This window comes from Sinocyclocheilus anshuiensis, unplaced genomic scaffold, assembly GCF_001515605.1.
Source record: "Sinocyclocheilus anshuiensis isolate Anshui unplaced genomic scaffold, SAMN03320099.WGS_v1.1 scaffold436, whole genome shotgun sequence".
NCBI classification, from domain to species: Eukaryota; Metazoa; Chordata; class Actinopteri; order Cypriniformes; family Cyprinidae; genus Sinocyclocheilus; species Sinocyclocheilus anshuiensis.
In genome coordinates this window covers 1488567-1500620 of record NW_015560618.1, presented here as the reverse complement: position 1 = coordinate 1500620, position 12054 = coordinate 1488567, and the positions used below count along the sequence as shown (strand labels likewise).

At 37.3% G+C, this 12054-nt stretch overlaps 1 protein-coding gene across 1 annotated transcript in view; it reads left to right on the top strand.

The window, feature by feature from the left end:
- The window catches only part of dipk2aa (divergent protein kinase domain 2Aa), a 40712-nt gene that overhangs the window by 25289 nt on the left and 3369 nt on the right, over positions 1-12054 (top strand). The window contains exon 3 of the mRNA XM_016478144.1: positions 5023-5326. Within this exon, the coding sequence (XP_016333630.1) occupies positions 5023-5326 (304 nt within the window). The remainder of the gene's footprint in view (positions 1-5022; positions 5327-12054) is intronic.

Genomic DNA, 12054 nt, shown 5'->3' with positions numbered 1-12054 from the left:
ACAGATCTTCTTTATGCACCAAGAGCTTGTAACACTTCAAAGAGAAAGGAAAAATTGAAATCGCATCATATGACCCCTTTAAGTAATGGGGCAAGACATTGTGGAGAATTTAAAAGCAGAAATATGCTGCCTTTTTAAAAACGAATTTGTTAAAGGGCCTATATTCTTCTGTAGATGTGCTACTTGAGCTATAAAGTTGCCTACACAGTCTTTTCAGTGCTAGGCAGATGATTTTACATTACCATTATAGTTCCTGTGGGTGAAAGTTACAGAGTTTTGCAAGTACAAGGTTAGTGGTTTTATCACACTAGTCTTGCGTTGATATGTATAATTACCCACATGAGCATCAGTATGCTGTATTCCGGCTCCAACATACCCATATTTTAAAGATAGCACTGCTGTATTCTTTTGCAGTTTGTCACTTAGAGCACAGCCATCTGTGCAGAGTTGATATTCCCTCCTCACACTTCAGCAGCAGTTTGACAGACTCTATAATTGTGGAGAGTGTGAGCAAACTGTAGACTTGGGAGCTCCGCCACCCAAATGGAAGTTGCCGTTCTTTATTAGTTGTCAAGGAGATGTGTTTGTATTTAAAGAAACTTTAGTGCAAATATTACAAGAACAGTCTTTCTGAAGTTACCGAGTCTCTTGGCGATTGGCAATCCCACAAACTCTCAGTTTCTGGAATTGGCCCTATCAGGGTTGGAACCAGGCTTAGGGTTTCATGGCCAGATCTCATTAAGCTGCCACTACACTAACTAGGGTTGGATTGATGTTTTAGCATCGACCCTTGGTATCGATACTGAATTGGTACCTCGACATAACCAGATGGTCGACCATTTCATTTTATATTTTTAATGCTATAATGCACAGACCTAACCCGTTAGCAGTTTAGATTTGAAGGGTATTTGTAAGATATACATGACTAACACCTGGCCGTCTGTCATTATGTGGTGTTGATGGTGCTTTTATTAAAACAAACCTTTCACCTGCCTCCAACCACTTATTTTGTGCGTCACGCAGCCGTTTGGCCATTGTTGTCATTTATGAAAGGGTTGAGTGCAAACAAGTTCCTATTCTTTGTGGGCTAGAATTTTCACTGGGTCGGAAAAACAAATAACTAACCTCCCTGAGACGGTTCTGTCTGCTCGCTCTTGCACGCGTTGCTTGTGTTTGTCACCAATTACATGCATTACCAATCTGACCACACTCTGTGATAAAATTAGTCTGATTTTATTGCTTCTGAAAGCTGAGACTCCCTGAGACTTCAGCTGACAAAAGTTGACAGACAATCACCTCTGATTTAATTTGCTCTTGAATGTGTTTGCAGCTTTTTCATATTTGTAATTTTAAGCGGTTTACAGCTGTGTTCGTTGATTCACATGCTGTAATAGCATGCTTGTGAATTGAGGATCTCTTTGACCTCTCTTGGTAAAGAGATGCACTTCACCAATGCATAGAAATGATTTAATACACTTTTGAAGGTTATGTGCATTGTCATCTTCCAGAGTCCTTGACCAAAGGCAGAGCTCTGTTGGTAAGGATGTAGAGTTAAGTGTTAGTCAGAGTTTCAATTATAGCAAGAACAGCACTTCAAGTTGGAAAAAAAAAGAGGAGGAGGAAGAAAAAGCTTGCTTCCGGACCGTGTTAGGCGGCCAACTGCAGCTCAACAGGTTTATAGTGTGGGGTGCTGTTTTATTTCACTGAATTTGTCAAAACCTGGTTTTGTTTAAATTTAGTATAGTGTGTAACTGTATATGAATTTAGTTTTCCTTCACGTTTGGTAATGATGCAAATCCTTGGAAATTTGATCGCAGAACAGGACACAGGGTATTGACACAGTGATGTTTGACAATGTCATGCAAAATGTAAGCAGAGAATATTTAGTACAAGTAAAATAGGGTTTGAAGTGCAACTACACGGTTTCTGCAAAATGGTCATGAGCTGGCTGTGCATGTTTCTCTGACAAAATGAGGTTAAGTTTCCTAAAAGAGAAAGAGCCCTTTAGACATTGTTTATTTTTATAGGGAATGTATACTGGAGTTGAAAAATTTCATATTTTTGATTTGCAAAATGCTAGAAATTATTATAGAATGTAAATTTAGTACATTTAATCATTAAAAAATTGTGAAATATTAAAATAAAAAAAGTGGCGTAAACGTGCAGTTTTCCCTATAAAGTTTCTCTATAATGGCTTTTTTTTTTTTTTTTTTTTTTGGTCAGTGTCGGTGGGAGTTTTTGGGATTTTTTTTGGTGGTCATCTATTATTTATACAGTTCCAACAACAGAATGTAGGGGCAACCACTTTCTGCACAGTGAAACTTTTTTCCTGGAACAAATCCTCACTCTCACACAGGACGTGGCCTTCCACAGACATTTGACACTTTCAGAGAATGAAACTTCATGATGAAGTGTTCCCAGAGGGAAAAAAAAAAAAAAAAAAATCTAGAGACACAATGTTCCCTTCTGTAATTGACTCATTTGTCACAGACCGAGCGGTTACTCTGTAAGCGCCTAATAATTTAATTCAATATTCAGTCTAATTCCTAAAACCAAAATGTAGTTTTAGTAAAGCTAAATAATTATCATGGTTACCATTACAGTTATGCTGGTTACAGTATTCCATTTAGATATATCCCTGTTGCGGTGTTTTTATTTTTATTATTTCACTTTTGTTTGTTCTGGCACACAATGTGTAGAAGAATGCTGAAGATACATTGCCACACAGCCAGAATGAAGCTTAAGAAATAAATTGAAAATAATTATTGGTCATTTCCAACTATTTTGCATTCTCTAAATGTCGCGTCACTCAGATGCAGTGTGAATGTTTTATACCCAACATACACTATAAGCAAGAAATGTGAAAAAACCTAGAATTCCCCTTTTCAAATCAACAAAGCATATAAAACAGATTTATTCTGCAGTGTGGACAGCTTTGTTTATAATAATAGGAGCACTTGTGAGAATCTAGAGCTCACACTCAACTGTAGAGCTCAAAAAGTTGTGATTATAATTAGGGTTGGGCGATATCTAACAAATTGGCATCGGACGATGTGTAAAGTGAAACATCTGCCTTTCTAAATACTAAATCCGTATTTAGAAAGGGAGGGAAAAATGACTGTTACATTACAGTACATAACATTTCACTTACCACATAAACAGAGTAAGGGGAGATGACTGAGGACGATGGCGAATGATTTGCAGATCATGAGCACCACTGACAAACATCTAATTTTGTAAAATGTGTGGTAAGTACTGCCGCTCCATAGTATAAACAGAGTACGTGCGATCGCGAATCTCGAAAGTGAAACTAAAAAGCGATCGCGCATTCAAAAGCAGTTTCAATGCCAGGCATAATAGCGGCTCCCTGATGCCTGCAATTTATATACAGTATAATTGCCCAATGATATAACTGCGAGAGAAAATATTGAAATATATATTTTCCTCCCATCGCGTATTTATTCCCATTAGGGGTTCCATATTACACGTCATTTTCTTTCGGATAGGGATATGCCAGTATCAAATTTTCATGTTGCGATGGCGCTGTGATGAACATCATAGCAAATACACAAATCTGAATGGCTGTTTAAATCATTTAAACACCTTTCAGAAACAGAAAGTAGTGCAGCTGCTTTCTTCACAGGGTTTCCGGGGTAACTGCTGCATTTAAATTTATTATTATCATTATTATTATTATTATTATTATTATTTCTGCAGTTTAGCACCATCTGCTGTCAGAGAGTGAAAGTGCGCATTCATTCAGAGCGTCTCTCACATGTTCTGCCATGTGCTTCTCGTCCGCGCTTGTTTACGTCAGAGTGCGCACGCGTCTTTCACACAGCATACGGCGGTGTTGTGCATTTTGACCAGTTGATGGGAAAAGTATTCTTAAAATGCATTCAAAATTTTGAATAATTTGTAATATATAATTATTCACGGTATTTAGAAGTGCTCACGATAACAATATCGTGCATATGCATTACCATGATATATCGCATTACCGAATACCAACACAAGTCTACTTTCGGAACACGGTTTTGGGATGCGGGGTGGGGGATGGGGATCGCGATGCCGGCTCAACATCGTGATGTCTATCAGCCATCGGCGATAGACGATGCCATCGTCTATAGGCCCAACCCTAATTATAATAGTGTATTGTGGCTTTGGTTGTTTATAATTTTTTGTTTTTTTAATTTAATTGTTTTGATGCTGCTCTGAGAGCTAATGTGAAGTTCACCATTTAGTCTTAATTTACTGAAAAAATTATGATAAATACTTTCAAAAACTGTCTGTTTTGGATGTGTAGCTACACAAATGTCAGATTCCTCATGCAAAATGGCATTTTTAATAAAAATTCATCTACATTAATGATTGTGATTACAGTGTCAAAGGAAATGATTGATTTTGTCAGTATCATTATGAGCATTAGAACTGGTCAAGGCAAGCGGAAAATACAGATCTTGTTGTAGGTTTTGTCTCCACTTGATTCACTCATGACCCCTAAAAGACTCAAGGACAGGACGGGTGTAACAGATTGGACACTGCCTCCTGCAGTTATCAGATTTATGACATTTAAGAGTGTAAGCCGGTAAAATGTTATTTATATGACCGATTCGCTTTGCCGAAGTCTGCAAGAAACCATGCCCATGTCATGAAGAGCAGGAAACATCCCCTCCACTGCATGATTCAGCCTCTCCAGCTCAGACCACAGAGGCCAGATGTTGGAGGCTCCGACTGGTTACCGAATGCTGTGTTTTGTCCTCTAAATTATTTGAATCTCTAAGATTAAAGTTTAATGGTCACTTATCCATATTTAATGACTCGACTTAAAATGGGGCTATCGAATATCCGCAGCACTTAAGAAAAGTTTGGTACAGCTGCTTTGCTCCAAGCTAATGATTGTGCAGTTTGTCTATGTCTTAATTGGCATTTTTTGCTCCAAATTTGAGAGGACAATGGTGTGTGTGTGTGAATGGAGAACTTCTCTTACCGTGACTCTCTCCACATGTTTCATCTCTGCAGAGTTTTCCCTCTGATGAGGGCTGGCCGTTCGCCAAATACCTGGGGGCCTGTGGCCGGATGGTGGCGGTGAATTACGTGGGCGAGGAGCTCTGGAGCTTCTATAATGCACCCTGGGAGAAAAGAGTGGATCTGGCCAAGCAGCTGATGGACATCGCCGAGCAGCTGACCAACAACGACTTTGACTTTGCCCTTTACCTCCTAGACGTGAGCTTTGACAACTTTGCAGTCGGGCCTCGTGATGGAAAAGTCATCGTCGTCGATGCAGAAAACATCATAGTGGCAGACAAGAGACTGATTAAGCAAAGTAAGTAACAACTTCATTCCTGCATCTGCGTGCTCTTGTTTTACAGCATTAATAAATTGCGCTGGAAACTGTTATCCAGGTTAGATGGTGTGTTTTTTTTTTTGTCTACTTTCATATGTGCTGACCCACTTTCAGTTTTCCCTCGGATGGGCTGGAGCACCTGTTTTTTAGGCCTGTTTGTTTCTGTACTTTGCCTTCCCCGTCAAAATAAATGTTTTTCAGGACTTTCAGGAAGAATTATCACAGTCTCACAGACCAGGTGGAAAACTGCATGGGCCTCCCACGCTCTCAGATTTGTAATTAAAGTCTCATAGCGGTTTCTTTTTTTGGACTTTTAAGAACTTTACACATGAAAAAGCACAGACGGCTGTCCTGTAACACTGGTCAGAAATTAATGGGAGCAAATATAAGGGTGCAAAAAATTTAAATTATGGCTGTTATGATTTAAATGAAATGTGAAAATGAATGTAAAGTGTTGATTGTGACATTAGATTTAGATCTGCTGACGTTGCATCAGATTTCTTTTAACATTTTTTTGCAGTTTTGAGTATAACCAGTCACGCACATTTCTGTTCAGCTTATGAATGCAATGACCAATCAGAGGTGTCAAGATGAGTCACTGCTGAAAACTGACCGAATTCTGAATCTGTACTTGCACCAATTCTCTCATCACAAACAAGCAAAGTGCAGATGCAGTGCAAGTAAGAGATTAATTTTACAGTGTAGACAGCTTCAGTGATTATAACGAGTTATTGCATGAGTACATAACTCGTGCTTGGCTTAAGTCATGGACCGCCTCAGTGATGGAGAGCGTACTTTGCTCGCTTTATTCCCAGTTTAAATGACGTTTTATTTTTCATGCTACTAAAATAAGCAATGATTTTCTAATCTTGATTTTCTAATGCATAAAAAGTAATAAAGTAATTCATGAACAGGTCTTAGCTTTTTTGTCAGGAATATGATGTCGTTTCCCCAAACCCAAAACATTGAATAATTAGGCTGTTACAATATCAAGAGCAATAATCAACAATAATACAGGGCTTAAAGTTCTCCGGCACTGTGCCGGATCTCCGGCGTGCAGCGTTTGGCTGGGAAAAAAATAACCCTACATTTATTAAAAAAAAAAAAAAAAAAACACTTGTTGATACAATTTTGAGTCCATGAGTTCGCCTACCAATTTTATGAGAGGAACACAGCTTTTACTCTCAACCAAACTAACATTACTAGCCAATCAGAATTTTTTTGCTTTTATAAACACAAGACTGCCCTGATGAGAAGCGCGACACGTTGAAAAAGCTGCGAGGCGCAATGTTCAAAGATTTCCATCTAGCGCATATTTACATAGAAAAACTAATTAAAAGCAGCGGAGCTTTGTAAACAGCTCAGAGTAATCATGTAATCTCCATAAGAACGATATGATTGCCAGAACAAATTTACCGTGATTTTTTGCAAATTCAAAATAAAAGTTTCGGAGTTTGCATGTGGCCAAATATTCAAATTTAATGGATTTAAACATCGTTTAATCATGCTGTAAAGTGAAACGTCACCAGGCCGTTGGTGCCCTCTGCAGGTATTTGTTATAATACATAAGGGATTTTTGAAAAGGTCCTGTTCACACATGATCTCTTAACGGTAATTTACCAGTAAAGACTGTATGTGTGAAAAGGGCTTCCTCTGCATATGCGGTGAGTTTGGGTTGCTTAACTTTCATCTGGGAAAACTCACTTGATTTGTAACGTAAATCATTTAAACCTATGCCAACACAAGAGAATACATAGACATATTTCTAAATATGCGATGTATTGTACATCGCAATTTCAAAATAGAAGTTTCTGAATTTGCATGTGGCCAAATATTAAAATTAAATGGATGTAAACATCGTTTAATCATGCTGTAAAGTGAAACGTCACCAGGCCGTTGGTGCCCTCTGCAGGTATTTGTTATAATACATAAAATGTAGTTAATACATAAAATGTAGTTATGTTCATATTATGTATAGGCATATTACATTTTGTATTTTAACAGTGTTGTTCAATAAAACCATGTAATTTGTTTTATATTTTATTTGAGCCAATTATTATTGCCTCATCGTTAGTTTACATATAAACAATCATACTAGCCTGGTTTTCAATTAGGTCTATTTGTGTTACTAAAAATATCAGATTACCCAATTGTCAAAATAATCAGTAGATTACTTGATTACCAAAATAATCATTAGTTACAGCCCTAGATTAGTTAAAATATTTCAAAATACAACTGCAATGTTTTACTTTTTGTAATTAAAAGACAAATATTTTGTCATTGAAAATTTCTTAAATTCTATTAAGATATTGTCTCTTTCTAGTGAACCAAGTATCTGTATTTGGCTCATCTCCTGAGCTAAGTGTATTGTCACACCCCTAGTGTCGATAGGCAGTCATATTGCTCATAATTTTCAAAGTGTGTAGCTTTCATTCTTCAGGTCAACCATATATTCATGAAAAAAAATCAGTTTGAATAAGGAAAGCAATAACTTTGCCATAGTATCCTTTCAAATGTTAAAGTTGCCACAGTCATGTGCTGCCCCCGCCCCCGCCCTGCCCCGCCCCCAGAAAAAAAATTCAATTTTGCTTTAACTCCTGATAATAGTTTTTGTCATGATATTGCAGCCCTACTTTGTAGTGGTTATAGTGAACCTGCTGTTATTTATTTATTTACCATTTACCACCTTCGAGCAACATTAAAAATAATAGCCATTTCAGATGCAGCTTTTGTTCCATCTTTGCAGTGTAAAGATGGCTTTTGTTGATGTTGTTTTTTTTTGTTTTTTTTTTGGTAACACTCTATAGTATTCTGATTGATAAAAGTAATTGGCTAAATATAAGTATCTGACATAAAAAAACAACACAGATACATTAAGGTAATTATAAAAATGCCCCTGAAAATCCATTCCTAATTGAAAAGTTATTTTCTGGCCCTGATAGAGCCCCTAATTTGATAATGCATGGGATTTAAATTCCAGTTTCACATTTAAGTAAGCATTGCTATCAAAGTGTTTGTGTTGCAACAGATGATCGTGGCCCAAAGCTGCACTTTTGATTCTGGACGGTAGTGAGTTGGCATGGATTGGTGCAGTGCTGGACCAACAATTCGTGCCAGTGGATCTGCCATCCAGAGAGGCCAGACTGGGCTGGCGGATGATCTTGGAGCATGTGTGCTACATAACTATTGGCTATTTGCTTCAGCCTGCCAGCGTTTATCTGAATGGAGCTCGTATGTGTGTCTTTGCTTGCAGATGGGTCTTTCTGAAATGTTAGATAACACAAGCTTTTTTTATTGAGTTTCTATTCTGAATTGATGTGTGCTTATGATGTCAAACCACTTCACTGAACGTGTGGGCATCAAGGTTGGAAGTCTTTTTGCAGAGGGCATTGGATAGATGGGCTTTTATTCATCTTTTAAATGTAATTAATTCTGCTTATAATATCTCAGTGCATTAATTAAAAATGTGAACCTTTTAAGGATTGGCATTCATGGATTCAGAAATGATTTCTATTCACAGGTTTATTTTATTGTCATTCACTTTTTATCACTGTTTTCGCATCTAAGGGCAATGAAAGATTTCATGGCTATGAATTAAGAATTCGTTAATTTGTTCCCTCATTTTAGTTAAATCATGGGTTATTTAAGGAACAAAATTAATGAAACATGGACAGTGGCCACAAATTAATAAGTCGTAGGAATGAATTAACAAGTTGTAGGAATGAATAGCCTATCTGTCCTGTGTCCCACAGCCCTGCAAAGCGCCGAGCCCAATATGAAAGAATTATCTGGGGAAATGACTTAGTTACTACATTTCTATTGCTTTCCATGTTGAAGAACTTTGTGTTGTTTCTATTTTAATGTACTTTTAAAGTTTAAATCACATTAAAAGCTTAATTTGTACATTATGAATGAATGATGATGCATTTATATACCATCACCGTCACTCACACGTGTTTTATGCATGAGCCACACGCAGCCCAAAATTAAACGACTTAATCGACCATCGATAGCTTTAATCGATTGCATCTCTTATCGACAATTAATCGATCATCGATTAATCGTTGGCATCCCTAGTTCAGATCAAAGTGTAAACAACGTAAACCGCGTATCCGCGTACAAACGTTGCATACATTGTTTATGTATGTGAAACTCTCCAAAATGGCGCTATAGGGTAATGTGGAGGAGACGAATTGTTGAATAAAGTCGTTATTTTTGTTTTCTATTTGTTGTGAAATAATTTCTTCTGCGAAACACAAAGAAAGATATTTTGAAGATTGTTTCATCTGTTGAAAGTCAATGGGGTTCTTTTGTGTTCCATAGAAGTGACAGGTGAATAAATGATGAACTGTCCCTTTAATTTAAGATTTCCATCAGTTCTGGAACTATATTTTGTGCCGTTCCTCCATAAACCTCTGGATGTGATTCTCAGCACACACAGCAAAAGAGAAAAGCACCGAAGCCAGCATGTGCTCTGATTGGCTGTGGCACATTACCTCCTCTGGATCTCATAATTGGCTCCCACGAGAGTGATTGGCAGCACGGTGACTTCATTTTCTCTAATTAGTTATTGGCTTGATATTGAGCTTTGTCAAATGACTAAGACAGCAGTTCCCAAACTCTTTAAGGCGCTTTATGACTCAATATAGTTTTGCTGATGAGTAGATGTAACAGCCCAGTCTATTTCTGCAGGATCCTCGGCTTTATTGATTTGTTCAGCATTAAAATGGGTGGCTAGAGAAGAACTGCACCTGCTTTCAGAAGAATTTCTTATTTGTCTTCATATAGTGAAGAGCTGAATCAAGTCAGTGTCTTTATTCTGCAGATCGTTGTTCCATTTTAGTGTAGGTTGTGCTTTTGGAAGAAGATTGAAACGCTACAAGAAAGCGATGTGTAATGATAAAGAGCTTTTTATGTTGTCTGGTATACAGAATCTAACAGCAAGTTGTTTTTAAATGGAAGAGCCAGTGGAATAAGGATTAGGCCGTATTGAATAAAAGTCAGCTGACTGAAACTAGGCATGTTGTGAAACAGAGGAGAACTTGACAAGAAGTTCAATCATTGCTTCTGCAAAGGATAGTGAACTTGTGTTGAATGTTAACATGAAATTGACCCTAGTTTTTCTCTTAATACATGTTCCTGGTCTTATTTTTTGACCAATAGCCAAATAGTTATTTAGGCATTGTTTTAGACTAATGTTTTAGATAACGCAAACTTTTCTATGTTTTATTTAACAATTAAGAGTAATTAAATGCCAGTTAACATTGTAATGGAATCTGCTGCAAACTACTTGCTACTACATGCAATAAGAAATAGATGAAATGTTCAGCCCAGTTGCCGAGTTCAGTCTCTCTAGGACCCCAAAGCAGTTTGACTAAAAAAGTACTCAGTTCAGTGCCTGATTGGAAATCCTAAATCATTCGCACACTACTGTTATTGTTATCATTATCATTACGGTTTTTCCTATTTTTAAAATAACTATATATGTTGACCAAGGCTGCGTTTATTTGATTTATTTGAAAATCTGTTTTCTTTTGTAATATATTTTACGATTTTATTTATTTTTTTCACATTTACATTTAGTCATTTAGCAGACGCTTTTATCCAGATGGCTGGAGAGCAGAAGTTTTGATACTTCTGCCTCAGTGAGGGGACAGAAGGAGAAGATGGGAGTTTTTGCAGTGGGTGTGGTAATGACAAAGTGATGACAAAGCTGAATTTTCAGCAGCCATCACTCCAGTCCTCAATGTCACATGATTCATCATTCAATATGCTGATTTAGTGCTCAAATAACATTTCTTGTTATTATTAGTATTCGTTTTGGATTCTTTGAGTGGGAAGCTTTTGTAACCCTTTAATGGTTTCTGCTGAAGCATAAAGTATACTTTGTCTGCCCTACATACTACTTCAAGCTACCACAGCTACAAAACTATAACAGGTGTTAGGCTGTTTTGATTAACTACAACAAGATATTGCAATAACAGCTCTTGATTAGCTGTTACAAGCGGCTGCCGCCTGGGGTCCAATCCGAATGGTGCTGTACACTGGTCCTAACTCTTTATGACACCATCAGTGTTATAAAACACTGAAAACTCTCATTCTGCTCTAGCCCCACTTCAGAGGGCCCTATGAAACGAGTGTTTTTTTTTTTTGGATTCCATTTTAATTGTTAAATGAAATTTTAGTAATCAAAATTTAAGTCATGAAACGTTTAACAACACTTCATCAAAAGGTAATTAAAACATCTCATTAAAAGTTTATAAAAACAGTTTAACAACACTGTTACATGTTTAACAAAAATTGCTTGTTTAGTAGGGTTGGGCCGATAGATGATGCCATCGTCCATCGCCGATGGCTGATAGACATCACGATGTTGAGCCGGCATCGTTATCCCTCCCCTCCATACCCCCCGCAATCCGGCCGCATCCCAATACCGTGTTTGGAAAGGATACGGAATAAATATAAGATATTTCAATACTTTCTCTCGCAGTTATATCATTGGGTAATTATACTGTATATAAACTGCGGGCATCAGGGAGCCGCTATTATACCTGCCATTGAAACTGCTTTTGAATGCATCGCTTTTTAGTTTCACTTTCACTTTTGAGATTCGTGATTGCACGTACTATGTTTATTATGGAAGCCCGTTTCCGCCACTGAATAAAAAATAAAAGAGGTAATTGCGACTTTTTATCTCACAATTCTGA